An 18,663-nucleotide genomic window follows, 5' to 3' on the forward strand; every position below is an offset into this window, starting at 1 on the left:
AGTTAGTTAGTTAGTTAGTTAGTTAGTTAGTTAGTTAGTTAGTTAGTTAGTTAGTTAGTTAGTTAGTTAGTTAGTTAATTAGTTAGTTAGTTAGTTAGTTCGTTAGTTAGTTAACATCAAGAGATCGTCATATACTCTCAACCATCAATAGCTAACGCCAAACATAAATCAAAAATTTTGACTAGCATTCACAAAAGTCATTAATAATTGTGCAACAAGTATGCAACTGATGCAACACATTTTCATACATACACATACTACAAAACTTTTTTGTGATTTTTGATTTATTAACAATTTAAATATGGATTAAATTATTGTTTTACTTTTGCAACTAACTACAACAAAAAACACAAGATTTTAACAAATAAAAAAACAAAAAAAGATAAACAATCTAACAAGAATCATACATCAAGGTGGCATTAACATCATCATCACCATCAACTTACCAACATCTCCAGCATTTGTTTTGTTTAGCATTTCCGTTTTAATGTTTAACAACCAACGTCCATGTAAAGGTTATGTTTTAAATAAAAAAGACGCCAGCCACCACAACAAGAACAACAGCAAAATAAACAACATTGAAACAAAAACTAACTAACTGCCTCTCAACATACATACATGATCATCATCTTGTACACTTGGTAATGATGATGACGGCTTTGGCCGTTACAAAAGTTATTTTGTAGTTGAAGTAAAAGAATTGTAAACACAAAAATTAACATACAATTAACAAGGCAATATTTTGTTGGCAAAAAAAAAACAGTTTAAAAAGAACTTATTGCGTAAGTTACGAATCGTGAAGTATTTTGAATTCTAAAGAACAAACCAAAGCTTTAGAAATACTTATGGAAAGAAAAACTCCTAGAATAATTAAGCTTTCATATATTAGTTTAATCAGCTTTTGTGTCCATAACTCTGAATAGGTGCAAATTTTCTAAACAAAAACATTTCTCCAACTCGGAAACTTTACTTCGACTATTAAATTTTCTATTTACTTACCTTTTTTGTAAATTTTAATTTAATTACGTTACACATAATTCTGGTTCAAAATTTAAAGTGTTCCCGAATCGTTTTCCATTTTATTTACACTATTTTATTAAATGGCAACACTACTCTTTCTTTTTAATATAATACAAAAATCGACAACAATAACAACATATTAACAATTGACATATTTATACCAAAACACTTTTCGCCCTTGCACTCACCCTAGTCTATAGTATAGTCTATAGTCTATAGTATAGTCTATAGTCTAGTCTATAGTCTAGTCTATAGTCTAGTCTATAGTCTAGTCTATAGTCTAGTCTATAGTCTAGTCTATAGTCTAGTCTATAGTCTAGTCTATAGTCTAGTCTATAGTCTAGTCTATAGTAAAGTCTATAGTATAGTCTATAGTATAGTCTATAGTCTAGTCTATAGTCTAGTCTATAGTCTAGTCTATAGTCTAGTCTATAGTCTAGTCTATAGTATAGTCTATAGTATAGTCTATAGTCTAGTCTATAGTCTAGTCTATAGTCTAGTCTATAGTCTAGTCTATAGTCTAGTCTATAGTCTAGTCTATAGTCTAGTCTATAGTCTAGTCTATAGTCTAGTCTATAGTCTAGTCTATAGTCTAGTCTATAGTCTAGTCTATAGTCTAGTCTATAGTCTAGTCTATAGTCTAGTCTATAGTCTAGTCTATAGTCTAGTCTATAGTCTAGTCTATAGTCTAGTCTATAGTCTAGTCTATAGTCTAGTCTATAGTCTAGTCTATAGTCTAGTCTATAGTCTAGTCTATAGTCTAGTCTATAGTCTAGTCTATAGTCTAGTCTATAGTCTAGTCTATAGTCTAGTCTATAGTCTAGTCTATAGTCTAGTCTATAGTCTAGTCTATAGTCTAGTCTATAGTCTAGTCTATAGTCTAGTCTATAGTCTAGTCTATAGTCTAGTCTATAGTCTAGTCTATAGTCTAGTCTATAGTCTAGTCTATAGTCTAGTCTATAGTCTAGTCTATAGTCTAGTCTATAGTCTAGTCTATAGTCTAGTCTATAGTCTAGTCTATAGTCTAGTCTATAGTCTAGTCTATAGTCTAGTCTATAGTCTAGTCTAGTCTAAAGTCTAGTCTATAGTCTAGTCTATAGTCTAGTCTATAGTATAGTCTATAGTCTAGTCTATAGTCTAGTCTATAGTCTAGTCTATAGTCTAGTCTATAGTTTAGTCTATAGTCTAGTCTATAGTCTAGTCTATAGTCTAGTCTATAGTCTAGTCTATAGTCTAGTCTATAGTCTAGTCTATAGTCTAGTCTATAGTCTAGTCTATAGTCTAGTCTATAGTCTAGTCTATAGTCTAGTCTATAGTCAAGTCTATAGTCTAGTCTATAGTTTAGTCTATAGTTTAGTCTTTAGTCTAGTCTATAGTCTAGTCTATAGTCTATTCTATAGTCTAGTCTACAGTTATTGTATAGTTAGTCCATAGTCTAGTTTACAGTTAGTGTATAGGTAGTCTATAGTCTAGTCTAATTAACTAATTAAAATGGTCTAGTTTACAGTTCAGTCTGTAGCCTAGTCTCTAGTTTAGTCTTTGTTTTAAACAAATATCTTATAGACAATTTTTTCCCATCACTAGCAATAAATTAGTTCCACTAAAAATAATTAGTTCTATTTTTGATTTATTTTAAAAAATTCTAAAAATAAAATAATTTTCTTAACAACTTAATAACTTTAATAGACCAAAAGCAGAATTACTTTAATTAATATCAACACATTTCAATAGAATTCTTTTGTTTTTTTTTTTTTTTGCAGATTTTTTCTTATTAATTAAATAGGAAAAAAAACTTTAGAATTATAACTCCAAGTACCCACTAGCCATGTAGAACATTGACCTTTTTGAGAAAACGGAAATACTTTGTTTTTTGTTTAAATCAAAGAGTCAGAGTGTTTTTACGCCTAAAACTTAAAACTAATGCGAAAAATACATTCAAATGGAAAAATATAATAAATATTATTTTTCTTCTTGTTTAGCTTTTTAATTAAGTTTACTGGAACTAATTTGAAGAAGTCTTCTGAACTGCTTTTGATGAGTTTTTAATTTGTGGTAGTTCAGGGAGGAGTTTAAAATATTTTCATAATAAATGTGTTTATTTGTTTGTGCATGTTGTTGGATTCTAAAGATTATGTCATTCTTGTTTAGATTTTTATTTTAAACAATTCATAATATTAGTTGTTGTTGTTTTTTTTAATAATTATAGGGTTTTTGAATGTTACACTTGAGTTCCTTGTTATTCCTAGAGTCTCATCATTATGTTATTTTTAGATGTTTTCAGCATAATTTTCATTTAAGCTGAATTGAAGCAGTCATCACTATTTTAAAGCTGTGAAATAATTAAATTTAATTATTTGTTAGAAACAACAAGTTATTTATTTGTCAGATATAAATTTTCATTAAAAATATAAAAAAAAATACTCCAAATTGTAAAAAATAATTAAAAGTATTTAATTATTTCGTTAAATGTCCAAAAACTGTTATTCAGGTCATTTGCATAGTTAGATACAAATGTACAAATGTAAATTTTTAATTGTAGAAATTTATTTTAGTTTATTTGATTTAAAATAAAAATAATTTCAAATTACAAATAATCCAACAACAATATTTGTTTAGCTGAAGTAAGTACATTCATCAAATGAACCTATATTTTCGCTCTATTTGTCAACGTTTCATGCGAATTTTTTTTTTTTTAATTTATATTCTACATCTGTTGTCTATTCTGTGGGTCTGATCTGTCTGCACCTATTGAACATTAAATCTATGTTGACCATTCATTAAAATTATTAAATAAAAACCAACTAAAAATAATATTAAACAATTGCAATTGTTTTGCTTTAGCAAACTTAGTTTTATTAGTTAATGCTGAAAATAGTACATGTTTAATTTAAATTTTAGTTAACTTTTAGAATTTAGTCGAATTTAATAACAATTCAATGATGCTTTAAAAACTTTAATTAACAATTTTAAGAATAATTGGAATTTACTATTTTTTTCTAAATTATTTGCACTTCTTTGTTTTTAAAATAATATTCTAAAGTTTTCAAAGTATTAATATATTACATTATATGTATGCCCTAATCTAGTCAACTGTCTGGTCCAACCAAAAGTCCAACTCACTTGGATCCATGATCTGGTCCCATTGTGTTATCCTAAGCAGGATATTACCTTGACCGAGTTCAAATCATTTGTAAAAAAGAAGCGCTAAAGTCATATTTCTTAGACTATAGACTAGACTATAAACTAAACTAAAGACTATACTATAGATCTGACTATAGAATAGTCTGTAGACCTGGCTATAGAATAGACTATAGAAAAGTGCATAGACTAGACTATAGACTAGACAATATACTAGACAATATACTAGACTATCGACTACACTATAGACTAAACTATAGCCTAGACTATAGGCCAGACTATACACTAGACTAAAGACCATACCATAAATTAGACTAGTCAAGAAAATAGATTAGACTATAGACTTGACTATATAGACTATAGACTAGACTATAGACTAGACTATAGACTAGACTATAGACTATAGACTATAGACTATAGACTATAGATTATAGACTACAGACTATAGACTATAGACTAGACTATAGACTAGACTATAGACTAGACTATAGACTAGACTATAGACTAGACTATAGACTAGACTATAGACTAGACTATAGACTAGACTATAGACTAGACTATAGACTAGACTATAGACTAGACTATAGACTAGACTATAGACTAGACTATAGACTAGACTATAGACTAGACTATATACTAGACTATAGACTAGACTATAGACTAGACTATAGACTAGACTAGACTATAGACTAGACTATAGACTAGACTATAGACTAGACTATAGACTAGACTATAGACTAGACTATAGACTAGACTAGACTATAGACTAGACTATAGACTAGACTAGACTATAGACTAGACTATAGACTAGACTATAGACTAGACTATAGACTAGACTATAGACTAGACTATAGACTAGACTATAGACTAGACTATAGACTAGACTATAGACTAGACTATAGACTAGACTATAGACTAGACTATAGACTAGACTATAGACTAGACTATAGACTAGACTATAGACTAGACTATAGACTAGACTATAGACTAGACTATAGACTAGACTATAGACTAGACTATAGACTAGACTATAGACTAGACTATAGACTAGACTATAGACTAGACTATAGACTAGACTATAGACTAGACTATAGACTAGACTATAGACTAGACTATAGACTAGACTATAGACTAGACTATAGACTAGACTATAGACTAGACTATAGACTAGACTTTAGACTAGACTATAGACTAGACTATAGACTAGACTATAGACTAGACTATAGACTAGACTATAGACTAGACTATAGACTAGACTATAGACTAGACTATAGACTAGACTATAGACTAGACTATAGACTAGACTATAGACTAGACTATAGACTAGACTATAGACTAGACTATAGACTAGACTATACACTAGACTATATACTAGACTATAGACTAGACTATAGACTAGACTATAGACTAGACTATAGACTAGACTATAGACTAGACTATAGACTAGACTATAGACTAGACTATAGACTAGACTATAGACTAGACTATAGACTAGACTATAGACTAGACTATAGACTAGACTATAGACTAGACTATAGACTAGACTATAGACTAGACTATAGACTAGACTATAGACTAGACTATAGACTAGACTATAGACTAGACTATAGACAGGACTATAGAGTAGACTATAGAGTAGACTATAGACTATACTATAGACTATACTATAGACTAGACTATAGACTAGACTATAGACTAGACTATAGACTAGACTATAGACTAGACTATAGACTAGACTATAGACTAGACTATAGACTAGACTATAGACTAGACTATAGACTAGACTATAGACTAGACTATAGACTAGACTATAGACTAGACTATAGACTAGACTATAGACTAGACTATAGACTAGACTATAGACTAGACTATAGACTAGACTATAGACTAGACTATAGACTAGACTATAGACTAGACTATAGACTAGACTATAGACTAGACTATAGACTAGACTATAGACTAGACTATAGACTAGACTATAGACTAGACTATAGACTAGACTATAGACTAGACTATAGACTAGACTATAGACTAGACTATAGACTAGACTATAGACTAGACTATAGACCAGACTATAGACTAGACTATAGACTAGACTATAGACTAGACTATAGACTAGACTATAGACTAGACTATAGACTAGACTATAGACTAGACTATAGACTAGACTATAGACTAGACTATAGACTAGACTATAGACTAGACTATAGACTAGACTATAGACTAGACTATAGACTAGACTATAGACTAGACTACAGACTAGACTATAGACTAGACTATAGACTAGACTATAGACTAGACTATAGACTAGACTACAGACTAGACTATAGACTAGACTATAGACTAGACTATAGACTAGACTATAGACTAGACTATAGACTAGACTATAGACTAGACTATAGACTAGACTATAGACTAGACTATAGACTAGACTATAGACTAGACTATAGACTAGACTATAGACTAGACTATAGACTAGACTATAGACTAGACTATAGACCAGACTATAGACTAGACTATAGACTAGACTATAGACTAGACTATAGACTAGACTATAGACTAGACTATAGACTAGACTATAGACTAGACTATAGACTAGACTATAGACTAGACTATAGACTAGACTATAGACTAGACTATAGATAGACTAGACTATAGACTAGACTATAGACTAGACTATAGACTAGACTATAGACTAGACTATAGACTAGACTATAGACTAGACTATAGACTAGACTATAAACTAGACTATAGACTAGACTATAGACTAGACTATAGACTAGACTATAGACTAGACTATAGACTAGACTATAGACTAGACTATAGACTAGACTATAGACTAGACTATAGACTAGACTATAGACTAGACTATAGACTAGACTATAGACTAGACTATAGACTAGACTATAGACTAGACTATAGACTAGACTATAGACTAGACTATAGACTAGACTATAGACTAGACTATAGACTAGACTATAGACTAGACTATAGACTAGACTATAGACTAGACTATAGACTAGACTATAGACTAGACTATAGACTAGACTATAGACTAGACTATAGACTAGACTATAGACTAGACTATAGACTAGACTATAGACTAGACTATAGACTAGACTATAGACTAGACTTTAGACTAGACTTTAGACTAGACTATAGACTAGACTATAGACTAGACTATAGACTAGACTATAGACTAGACTATAGACTAGACTATAGACTAGACTATAGACTAGACTATAGACTAGACTATAGACTAGACTATAGACTAGACTATAAACTAGACTATAGACTAGACTATAGACTAGACTATAGACTAGACTATAGACTAGACTATAGACTAGACTATAGACTAGACTATAGACTAGACTATAGACTATAGACTATAGACTAGACTATAGACTAGACTATAGACTATAGACTAGACTATAGACTAGACTATAGACTATAGACTAGACTATAGACTAGACTATAGACTAGACTATAGACTATAGGCTAGACTATAGACTGGACTGTAGGCTAGACTATAGACTAGATTATAGACTAGACTATAGATTAGACTAAAGTCTATACTGTAGAGTAGACGATATACCATACTATAGACTTTACTATATAATACGCCATAGATTGGACTAGAGCCTAGGCTATAGATTATATTATAGACTAGACTATAGACTAGACTATAGACTAAACTATAGACTAGACTATAGACGTGTGTATAGTCTATTAATGAAAATTTATAAATTTAAAAGCGAATACTATGAATGATTAAACCCTTTTACAAACAGTACATTAAATGACAGTTTAATTTAATATATACGAAATAAGTGATAATTATATTTAATAAACCTTAATTAATAACTAATTTTTAAATAAACTTTTAAAACATTTTAACATTAACGCTTAATAATAAAACAGCAAAAAAACATATTTGAATATTATGTTTACAAAAAAACAATGATGCAGAGCAAAAATTCAACAAAAATAAAATGTTTAGTTGTTGTATTACCACTAGTAGAGTAGTGTAAGCCTCATTAACTGTTATAAATTTCCTGTGTTGCGTTAAGACAACAAACAGAAAAAAATTGAAAATTTTTAAATGCAAAAAATTTTTTTTTAAATAGATGAATTTTTGAACAAAAACATTTTGGTGTTGAATATTAATAGAGAAACAAATCAGACAGTTATATTTAAAGAAGAAGAAGAAGAAAAAGCTTTAAAGATGTTAAACAATTTGAAGTTGTTGATGTTGTTTCATTGAAGGGAATATTATGTTAAGAAAACAAAAGACTTAAGACAGAAACTTTATTAATACGCATGTTGTTTTTAAAAACTTTTTAAGCAAGGATTTTGAAGGTTTTTTAGTTAAAGTTGTTTTTTAGTTATTGTTTAGTTTTCTTGAGGTTTTTATATGTTGTTGTTATTGCTATTGTTGTTGTTTTTTTGTTGTTAACAAGAACAATAAAAATACTTAATATAAAAGCTTCATCATGATGTGTTAGAGATGAGTTGTTTAATGTTTTAACCATAATAAACATTATTTAAGAGTTAATGAGATTTTATAATGATGGTGATGATGATGAGGTTTCTAACATGTTTATTCTGATTTTCCACCCACAACAACAACAACGACAACATCATTAAGGCAAAAGCAAAGCTTTTTGTTTGTGAAAATATAAAACCATGTTGTTGTTGAGTTAAAACGCTCAGTAGCGCGTTGTATGGAAAACAAATTAGAATTATTAGACGAGTAGCAAACTTAATAAGAAATTTTGCAAATGCGGTGGACAAAAAACAAGGATAACCTCATGATTACAGTGAAAATGCTAACATAATGATTTAATATTAAAAAATTAAAAAAATAAAGTTTAAATTGAATGAAACATGCAATCTGTATAAAAACATCTAAACTAATGCATTAAAAAAATTAACAAAAAGATGTTCTAAAAACACCAATTTATAACAAGTTTTGTTAGAATTTAACAAAAAAAAACATTTTTTTGCAAAAAAATATTTTCTAAAACAAAAAGTGTAAAAAAAAATACATTATAAAAACAAACAACATATATATTGTTTTCTTTTTGATGTCATCTATTTAAACAATTCAGTGATTTTTCTAATGAATTAACAGTGATATGTTCTACAAACAGAATCTGTTAAAATAATGTTTATGTAAACATCAAATTTAAGATAAAACCTAAACTAAAATCGTTGGATGTTAAAAGTTTGCGTGTTTTTCGGTTACTATTGACCGCGTATGACATCAAGTGTTTAATTTATTTGACATTCAAATTAAATAAAGTTTTTTTTTTAAGCCAAAGAACAAAAGAATTTACTTATATTTTTATGGTTCATGTTAAATTTTAATTTTATTTTATTATGTGTACGCGTGCTTACGTAATTGTGAAAATTTTATAAACAAATTATGAGAGTTTTTAATACAAACAAAAATCAGCAATAACTAGATTTTCGTCATCAGCGCCACAAATAGTTTTCATTTTCATTTTGTATGAATCTTCATTTAAACATTATAAACAACACACCCCTCACCCCTTAAAGTGCTTTAACTAATATTAACAAAAAAAAACCAAAACAAAACAAACAAGATTCCAACTGGAGTCTTCTATATTCATTTAGTTAGTTTTAAGTTGCTATCAAAACGATGTGGTTGTATTCTGAACACTTACTGTTGTTGATTTTATTAAGTATTTGCAACATTAACATTCTGGTGAATGCTACTCATTCAGCACATGGCATTAGCAGTACAATTATAATTGTCGAGGATGCTAAAGGTAATTATGAAACAGCTGTTTAACAATAGAAAAAATCTCAAATAAAAGGAACTTTCAAAAAGTCTTAACAGGACTGGGAATGTCAAAGAGTTTTATTTACACTAAACGAAAACTAAAAAAAGGCAAATAAGAGTATTATCTGCTGAGTCGAAATGTTTCCAACTCTGTTGACATCAAAGTACCAGGCCACATTAGGAAACTTTTGATTCATCTCTCAGGCGGTACGAAGTTTCTAGTATTTGGAAACTTGTTTGGATTTGTTATTCTTTCCATTCGTACAAAAACAATTCATTGCAATTATACGAAGTCATCATAACGTCCAAACTAACTGCTTACACTGGTGTTTGAATCAGCTGATTCATCTAGGAACGTTACGTAGAAACTAACTGGACCTTTAGATTAGATTAATGATCCTTATGATGACTATCTGGCGATCACTACAAACTCACTTTTTTTAAATCTAATAGTTCTTATTATAAAAGTGATTTCGTTACATTTCGTGACAAGTCAGCTGATAAGTGTTTTTCATACAACGTCTACCCAACAGTTAATCCAGTGTACACTTAATAAGGTAGCCTCGTCGCTACAACAAATACAACAATACAAAAACAACAGGCGATTTGTTATTGTAGAATAATCCCATCTGTCAAAAAAAGCTGTGTGTGTAGAATGAAAAAGCAACAAATAAACACAATAAAAATATGAGTTTTTAGCAATTATTTAAATTTTTAACTATTAATATTAATATATTATATTAATTAAACGTGGAATGTCTGAAAATCATAACTATATCTATTGGGAAGACCAATTTTCCGAATTAAGCGTGTTTTTTGTGAAAAGACATTTAATCACGATTGACCTAGAAAACTCCTTTAAAACCATAATTTTCTTCACTTTTTAAAATTTTTACACCTTTTGCGATTTTTTTTTTCTATGTAAACAAACAGGAATTTTGACAGTTAAGATTGTAAAAGCTGATGATCAGCTGTGCGGACGAGGCTACCTTATTAAGTGTACACTGAGTTAAACTAACTGCTTACACAGGTTTTCGAATCAGCTGATTTATCGAGCAACATTACGTCGAAACTAACTAAGCCTTAAGATTATATTAACAATCGTAATGATGACTATCTGGCGATCAATACAAACTCACTTGTTTAAAAACTAATAGTTCTTATTATAAAAGTATTTATTTTGCATTTCTTTCATTGCACAAAACCCTTAACTGCTTACAGAGTTTTCCGAATTCATTAAGGCAAGTTACGTAGAAACTAACAGAGCTTTAAGGTTAGATTAAATATCGTTATGATAAAGCTTATCTGCTCTGATTATAGCATCAATCCATAAAACGACCAACTGTGATTTAAGAGAAATCTTTCGGGTCATTCCAGATCACATGACAAACTTCTTATAAGCATCAAGTAGTTCTTATGAATTCATATTGGCTCCAATTATTATAAACCTACGATACACTAATTATGAACATAGATTATTTTTATGCCTTTTAAAGGGCTTCTACCTCTCCATTTCTAAGAGCATCCCAGTGTTTCCTCATTTGAATGCGTTTTATATGAATATTATCCTTGCATTAGTAGTAATCTACTCCTAATAGTTATAGTAGTAATAGATCATCTCTTGAACTTATTGATCTTCATCTTTTTGGAGAATAAACCTAACTTTTTTAATATAAAATAAATCGGAAAGTACTAATACACAGTACGACAGTTCTTAAAAGTTCCCAAATCGACCGCGGTTTTGATTTTGGAACACCAGCTTCTTTGTCATATAAATCAAATAGAAAACATTCCTATTATGATGTGAAATATATTGATCCTTCTGAAGATTTTTATGAAAATCATTACAAACCCCGTCAATTTTGGGAAAAATGAACCAGTTGTTTTAATTATGACAGTTCCTACTGTGACATAAGCTTGATAAATAACTTAGTCTACCATGTAAATCAATTTGAAAACATTGTCTTTTGGGTCATGAAAACCATGACAGACTTTTCAATTTCAATGACAATCGCATACACTCATGACGAAAAGTATTAGTTCACAGTGCTTAAAAGTTCCAAATACGAGCGCAGTTTGTGTTATCAAGGTGGACGGTGAAGTTTGACTACAGAGCTCTGCGCTTTTGATCCTTTTAGGACACCAGCATCTTTTTCATATAAATCAATGCTTCTTAAGATTCTTATGTTAATCACTTCAAACCCTGTGACTTTAGGAAAAATAGACCTCGTAGTTTTGACAGTTCCTAGTTAAGTTTAGTCTACCAAGTAATTCTTCTTCAAAGAATTCTTTTTTTCATATTTTTGGACCACCCTACATCAAATGGGAGATTTCTATGAACATCACATACTTCCAGATCAGTAACACAGTTTTAAAAAGTTCATAATAACAAAATAAGAGGACAAAGCGTTTAACTTTATAGCTTTCTTCTTTGGATCCTGTTTGGGACAACAGCATCTACTTCATATACGTCACAATGGGCAATACATAATACTTCAATAGAGTGTAATTAAATGTTTTATGTTTTAATAATAAAAAAAATAACAAAAATGTTTAAACTAGCAGAAACTTTGCAAAATTTAAATGTCTTTTTACAATTGAGTAATTTTATGACATCTAATCAATCTTAAAGCGCGCTAAAACATCTCATCCACAACACAAAATGAAACCTTGAACCTTTGACCCTAAATAAAACACCTAAAATTTTCTTTTAAGTAAATTATTTTCAAATTAAAACAAAACAAAGCGTTTCGGATTTCCATAAAAAACACATTAAATTAAATCAACAATTAATACATACTTCAGACTAACTAAAAGAGCTGAAAATTGGACACTTGTAATACACTGACTCCACAGCTTATGCGTGCATAATTAATGATAAAAATCTTAATTATTTAAAGTTAGAAAAATTTTGTTTATATTTGCAATTTTTTTTGTTTTATTCTTTTATTTTATTTTTTTGGCAAAAGCTTGCTTTCGGCGAGTGTTGGCTGGTAAACGTGTTGCCCCTCATTGGGTGCGACGAACCATAGCATGTGAACGTGTTGAGGAGTGTATGCGCGAATGTGGTCGTGAAAAACGTTTTACCTGTGAAGGTTTCAATTATCGTCTAGATCCTTCGGGTCATGGTCAAGGTGACTGTGAACTGATTGAAATACCTTTAGCCCAAATTGACTTATACTCCAGTCCCAATAGAAGAGACTCAAATCTATTAAGACATCCAGATTATGATTACTATGAGAGAGATCGTAATGCTCCGCCTAGTTGCCGGTATAGTATTTGTAAAGAATGCAGCACTAAATTGCCACTACCACCGCCACCACCGCCGCCATCTCATTACAATAAACCCAGCCAGGGTTGGAGCGAGAAACCCTATAGAGATGAACGTTATCCTTATATAGCTTCACCACCCAGTAGCAGTGGCAGTGGTTATTATGGTAGACCTAGCAGTTCTTCATTAGAGCATTATCCCTCGGGTCCTTCCGGGCCACCACCATCTTCTTCATATGAATCGCATGGCAGACCTCCCTATTCGCATGAACATCATAGTAGTTCTCATGAATTCTCCTCTCACAGCTCTAGTTATTATGAACATTCTCCTCCTAGTAGTTATGGCAGTAGTGGTTCAGCTTTGGAACCCATAGATCGTTATGATGTCTCACATGGTGATCGTTACCGGCCCAGTCATCCTTCACGATGGGAAAGTATACCCAGCAGTTCTGGTTATGATAGTTCTAAGCATGATCGTTATCGTCCATCTTATCGTCCTGGTCCAGAGTATATACCCTATAGTGGTGCGGATTCTTATCGTCCGGGACCACCTCCGCCACCCTCACACAACTATTTGGATAGAGATCATCCACCTTCAACGCCGTATAAGAAAAATAGTGGAAAATTTGTACCCTACTTGATTGGCACCGACAATGAATGGGGTTCTTATGGTGGTTCTTATGGCGGCAGTCATAATAAACAAACCGCTTACTGGGGCTTAACCGATAGTCATTATAAACCCAAAGATCCAGTACATTTTGATTATACCAACTTGGGTCCACCGCCCAGAGGAGAACCTCCTCACGAAAGTAATGCTGTTATACCCTATGCCGGTTCTAGTTATGGTTCCTATGGAAAATATGATGGTTTTCGTGATCGTCATGATTATCGTCATCAATGGACGCGCAGACCCGGACCAGATGGTATAAATATTTAAAAAGATTTTTATTTGTTTTTAAACTAAAGCTAATGTTATGCTTTATTTTCAAGAATGTTCGGCCAAAACATCGGAAGGTTTTCGTCTGCACAAAAAAATTGTCAAACACATGTACTCCACTCCCTCGCTAACCGAGTGTGAGCGTTTGTGTTCGGGCCAGGATGCTTTTATCTGTCACACCTATAGCTATCGTTATTCATCGGGTAGTCGTGACAACTGTATGCTGTGTGATCGTCCCATCAATCGTTTGGATTATTATGTAGACATAGAACCAGATCGTGATTATGATATATACTCCATGTCAGATGATTTAAATGTTTGCAGAAAACCTTCACGCAGTGATGGTCCTGCCAGGGTGGGAGGTAGTACCACAGCTTTGGCAGATCCCAGAAGTACTCGTAAGTTTGTATGAGTTTGGAAAAAAGAAAGAGAGAGATCTTTGACATAATGTTTTTTTCCCCCAGAATGTTTTTTCCGTGCCATTGATGCCACCAGATTTTATAAATCTATTGTACGAGACTCTTTGACCGTCCGATCAGTGGGAGAATGTGAAATGGAGTGTATTAAATCGACTAAATTTACTTGTAGAGCTTTTGCCTTCCGTTATGGCCAACAGCGGCATGCCAGTGTTATAGACAATTGCCAGTTGAGTGATTGGCCTGTCAGAGACATGGACAAGGAGAGACATTTGGTATTGGATAATACCTTTGATATCTTTGAAAGAGCCAGTTATGGTCATGGCTGTGAGATTCAACCCATAGTCGATGAAAAACACAAAAAATGTAAGAGTTATATTTCCAGACTATAAACTATTTAAAGTAAAATTTAAAATTTTTAGCCGTTTGTTATTTGGGTTATGGCTCTCCTGCTAAACTTTTGCCATTGGCCATTAAAAAGGTAATAACCGTGCCCTCCGAATTGGAATGTAAGAAAGAGTGTATACGTCTTAGGGAAACTACAGCTTTTAAATGTTATGCCTTTAGTTATGGGTAAGGGTAAAACTATATATGTATATATAGAAAGTGAATCCCCTTAATATTTCTTAAAATTTATCCCCAGTTCCCGCAAAACTACTTTCAATTGTGAAATGTCTGATTGTGATCAAACCGAGTTGAAATTAAATGTACATTATACACATTCCGATGATAGAGACTTTTGGCTTTTTGCTTGGAATCCATTTGATTATACATGTCGGGATAAGGTTAATACTATAGGTGGTTCAAGGGTTAATAATAATCGTCGCATGGATATATTTAGAGAACCGGGTAAATGATTTGCTTTAGTTTTTAAGTGGTTTTGGTTAAGTTTTGTTTTTAATTTTACTTTTTCTATAATTAGGAGATGTAGCCTGGCGTCATTATTCTGTTTCGGGAAAACCTTGTCGACGTAGCAGTCCCTGTGAAAAGAATCTTATTACGGGTTTCTATTCGTGCGAGATAGAGGGTGGTGAAATTGGCTCGTGGGACTATTGCTGTAAAGTGGATCATCCTTGTGGTTATTCTCAAGGTTTCGATTATCCGTGGTGAGTATATTAGGCTATTGACAAGACTAGACTATATCATATCTAGTTTATAGTCTAGAACATATACCAAATCATTGTTTAAACTATAGACTATGATCCCGCCTACAGGCAAGGCTATTATGTTTTAAAAATTTTTTATCTCTCAAACAGGTGTTTCGTAGGCGATGAACCCGATCAATGGCGCAAATGTAGCGACCGTTATTATCCCGGCAATCACACCCTCACCCATTCTGGACTCAGTGTAAAACCTTTGAAACCCTCAGACAAACGTAAACCTGCAGATAGTTTTACATCAGCCTCGAATTCCGACGAATACCAAAAACCTCCACGACCAGGAGGTTTACAAAGTTTAAGTGATTTTACTGCCGCCCGTCTGTGGCCCGTTACTTATTTGTATAGTGAAGGACCGCCGAATTCAACGGAATTTAGTAATTTTGTCGATTGTAATAAAGAAACATGCTAGAGCAAAATTTTTATAATTTCTAACTTTTAATTTTTTTATATAAAAATAGTATTTTTTTAAAGAATAAGCTGTAATAAGTAGTTTGTACTGTTTTTTTTGTGTAGGCTCTAACAGAATTGTGATTAAAAAAAGACAAAATCGAAAATTTAAACAAAATAAACATAAAGAGATTTTAATTGGTTTGGTTGCGACAAAAATAAGAAATTTAAGGGATGAAACTAATTTTCTTAAAAATTTTTTGTATTTACTAATTAAAGCTAACTTTAAATTAAGTTAAATAAAAAGAAAAAAATTAATATAAATATATAATAAAAATGGCTATAATGTAATGATTAAATGAATATTAAAAGAAATGTAAAAATAATTAAACATTTTGTATTTATTGTAGAACTGAACTAGAACTAAGCTAGAACTGAGCTAGAACTAAACCAGAACTGAACTGGAACCGAACTAGAACTGAACTAGAACTGAACTAGAACTGAACTAGAACTGAACTAGTACTGAACTAGAACTGAACTAGAACTGAACTTGAACTAGAACTGAACTAGAACTGAACTAGAACTGAACTAGAACTGAACTAGAACTGAACTAGAACTGAACTAGAACTGAACTAGAACTGAACTAGAACTGAACTAGAACTGAACTAGAACTGAACTAGAACTGAACTAGAACCTAACTAGATCTGAACTCGAACTGAAGTAAAACTGAACTAGAACATAACTAAAACAGAACTTGAACAGGACTAGAACTGAACTAATACAATATTGCTTGATCGTAAAGAAATCGAACAATTTTCCACTTCGATTTATCACTTTAATTTCCTGTTAACTAACAACGTGTACTTTTTATTTCCTTTTAAATTTTGAACCTATTCGCTTTTTATCAATCACAATGACTTAAAATGTTGTGATTTTTTGCTTAACCCAGCGCATTCTGTTAAGTTCGAAACCCAAAAATGCAAGATGGATGGATTATATATATTTTACTTTATATTGATTATATATATTCAGATTTTACTGACATATCCCACCCTTAAGTTCATATAGAAAAAATAAATTTTTGCTGAAACTCAGTAAAATTTGCTAAAATTATAGATTTGTATTCTTGAAAAACTTTCAACAGCTGTTTGATTAAACTATTGTGAATGATGTGCAAAAAATTCATTCACGTTTCTAGAAAAAAAGTAAACAGCCCCTAGTTTTGTGGGAGAATTATAGTTTGTTGTTTCTTTTTTAATTTGTTAAGTTAAATTATTAATTAAAATGTATAAAAAGTTTATAACAACAGCTTTAACAGTCAGCGCTGCTGGTTTAGGTTCCTATTACTATGGTGGCTATACGGAAAGACAGAAGTTCTTGGAAAAACTTCCTCTCTATGAACAGCAACAAATGGAACTCTTGCATAAGGTTAATTAAAGTAAAAGGAATTTAGATGAATGTATTAATTAAAGTAAATATATATTACAGCATGCTCAAAAACCTGGATTTCCCTTATTTGCTAGTGTATCGGCTGCTGTGCCTGCTCCAGCTGAGGATGTAAATTTAACAGCTACACCCTCGCGTGTTTCAGAAATCATGAAATATGGTTTTCCTAGTTTAGATTCAGTGCGTTCTTATTCGGATTATGTGTTAAGTTATGATCGTCGTAATCGTGTGCCCTCCTGGGTGTTTGAACATCTCACCGCTGAGTCTATAGCCAAAAATGAAGCTGTGGATAGAGCTAAATGTGATTTTAAACCAGACGAAAGTATACATCCCTATTTCCAGTCACAAAATTCCGATTATCGTCGTTCTGGTTTTGATCGTGGCCACATGGCGGCGGCCGGCAATCATAAAAGGCATCAAAAACATTGTGAAGATACTTTCTATTTGACCAATATGGCTCCTCAGGTGGGTCAAGGTTTCAATCGTGACTCTTGGGAACGTTTAGAAAGTTATGTGCGTAAATTAACACAAACCTATAGTAATGTTTATGTGTGTACGGGTCCCTTGTATTTGCCCAAACAAGAAGATGATGGCAAAAAATATGTTAAATATCAGGTGATAGGCAATAACAATGTAGCTGTACCTACCCACTTTTATAAGGTGATAGTGGGTGAGACTTTGGATAATCATTTGGAAATGGAGGCTTATGTTATGCCCAATCAGGTTATAAGTGATGACACCCCCTTGCAAGTATTCCAAGTGCCACCAGAATCGATTGAACGAGCAGCCGGTTTATTGTTTTTCGATAAAATCAATAAGAAACAATTGACCAAGATTAATGGCAAAAAGGTTTAAGGTTTTTTCTTTTCAAAAGTTCCTAAAAACTCTGCTGTTGTAAAAAATAACAACAAAAACGATTTCTTTTTATTTCTAACCTCCAAAGTGCAATTTTAGTAAAATTTTTTTAAATAAACAACAAAAGTTATAAATTGTTTTGATAGTTTTTTATTATTATTATGAATTAAGCATTTTAATTAATTTTTAATGTATAAATATACGAAATCATGTTTTTAAAACAAA

At 31.4% G+C, this 18,663-nt stretch overlaps 2 protein-coding genes across 4 annotated transcripts in view; both read left to right on the forward strand.

Annotated features, from left to right (window-relative positions):
• LOC111681958 overlaps positions 1 to 16,475 on the forward strand; it is a 29,696-nt gene extending 13,221 nt beyond the window's left edge. For 2 of the 3 annotated variants that reach the window (XM_023443864.2, XM_046954943.1), the window contains 7 exons: positions 12,937 to 14,160; positions 14,228 to 14,572; positions 14,639 to 14,956; positions 15,013 to 15,163; positions 15,234 to 15,439; positions 15,513 to 15,696; positions 15,847 to 16,475. In XM_023443864.2, coding sequence (XP_023299632.2) covers positions 12,937 to 14,160; positions 14,228 to 14,572; positions 14,639 to 14,956; positions 15,013 to 15,163; positions 15,234 to 15,439; positions 15,513 to 15,696; positions 15,847 to 16,159 — 2,741 coding nt within the window. In that variant the 3' untranslated portion in view covers positions 16,160 to 16,475. Of the gene's footprint in view, positions 1 to 8,872; positions 9,954 to 12,936; positions 14,161 to 14,227; positions 14,573 to 14,638; positions 14,957 to 15,012; positions 15,164 to 15,233; positions 15,440 to 15,512; positions 15,697 to 15,846 lie in introns of those variants that run through there. The other variant, XM_046954944.1, reaches the window with a different exon arrangement.
• An 865-nt stretch (positions 16,476 to 17,340) lies between these two features.
• Positions 17,341 to 18,554, forward strand: LOC111681962 (endonuclease G, mitochondrial). The gene is made up of 2 exons (XM_023443868.2): positions 17,341 to 17,565; positions 17,626 to 18,554. Exons 1-2 carry the CDS (start codon positions 17,422 to 17,424, stop codon positions 18,436 to 18,438), a joined length of 957 nt encoding a protein of 318 aa, XP_023299636.2. The 5' UTR covers positions 17,341 to 17,421; the 3' UTR covers positions 18,439 to 18,554.
• Positions 18,555 to 18,663: the final 109 nt, after the last annotated feature.

Source organism: Lucilia cuprina, chromosome 6, assembly GCF_022045245.1.
Source record: "Lucilia cuprina isolate Lc7/37 chromosome 6, ASM2204524v1, whole genome shotgun sequence".
NCBI classification, from domain to species: domain Eukaryota; kingdom Metazoa; phylum Arthropoda; class Insecta; order Diptera; family Calliphoridae; genus Lucilia; species Lucilia cuprina.

Excerpts from the sequence above, each read along its gene's own strand:
- LOC111681962 (XM_023443868.2), top strand. The coding sequence starts at position 17,422 with ATGTATAAAAAGTTTATAACAACAGCTTTAACAGTCAGCGCTGCTGGT. Across the intron at positions 17,566-17,625 it reads AAATGGAACTCTTGCATAAG|CATGCTCAAAAACCTGGATT; the intron begins GTTAATTAAAGT and ends TATATATTACAG.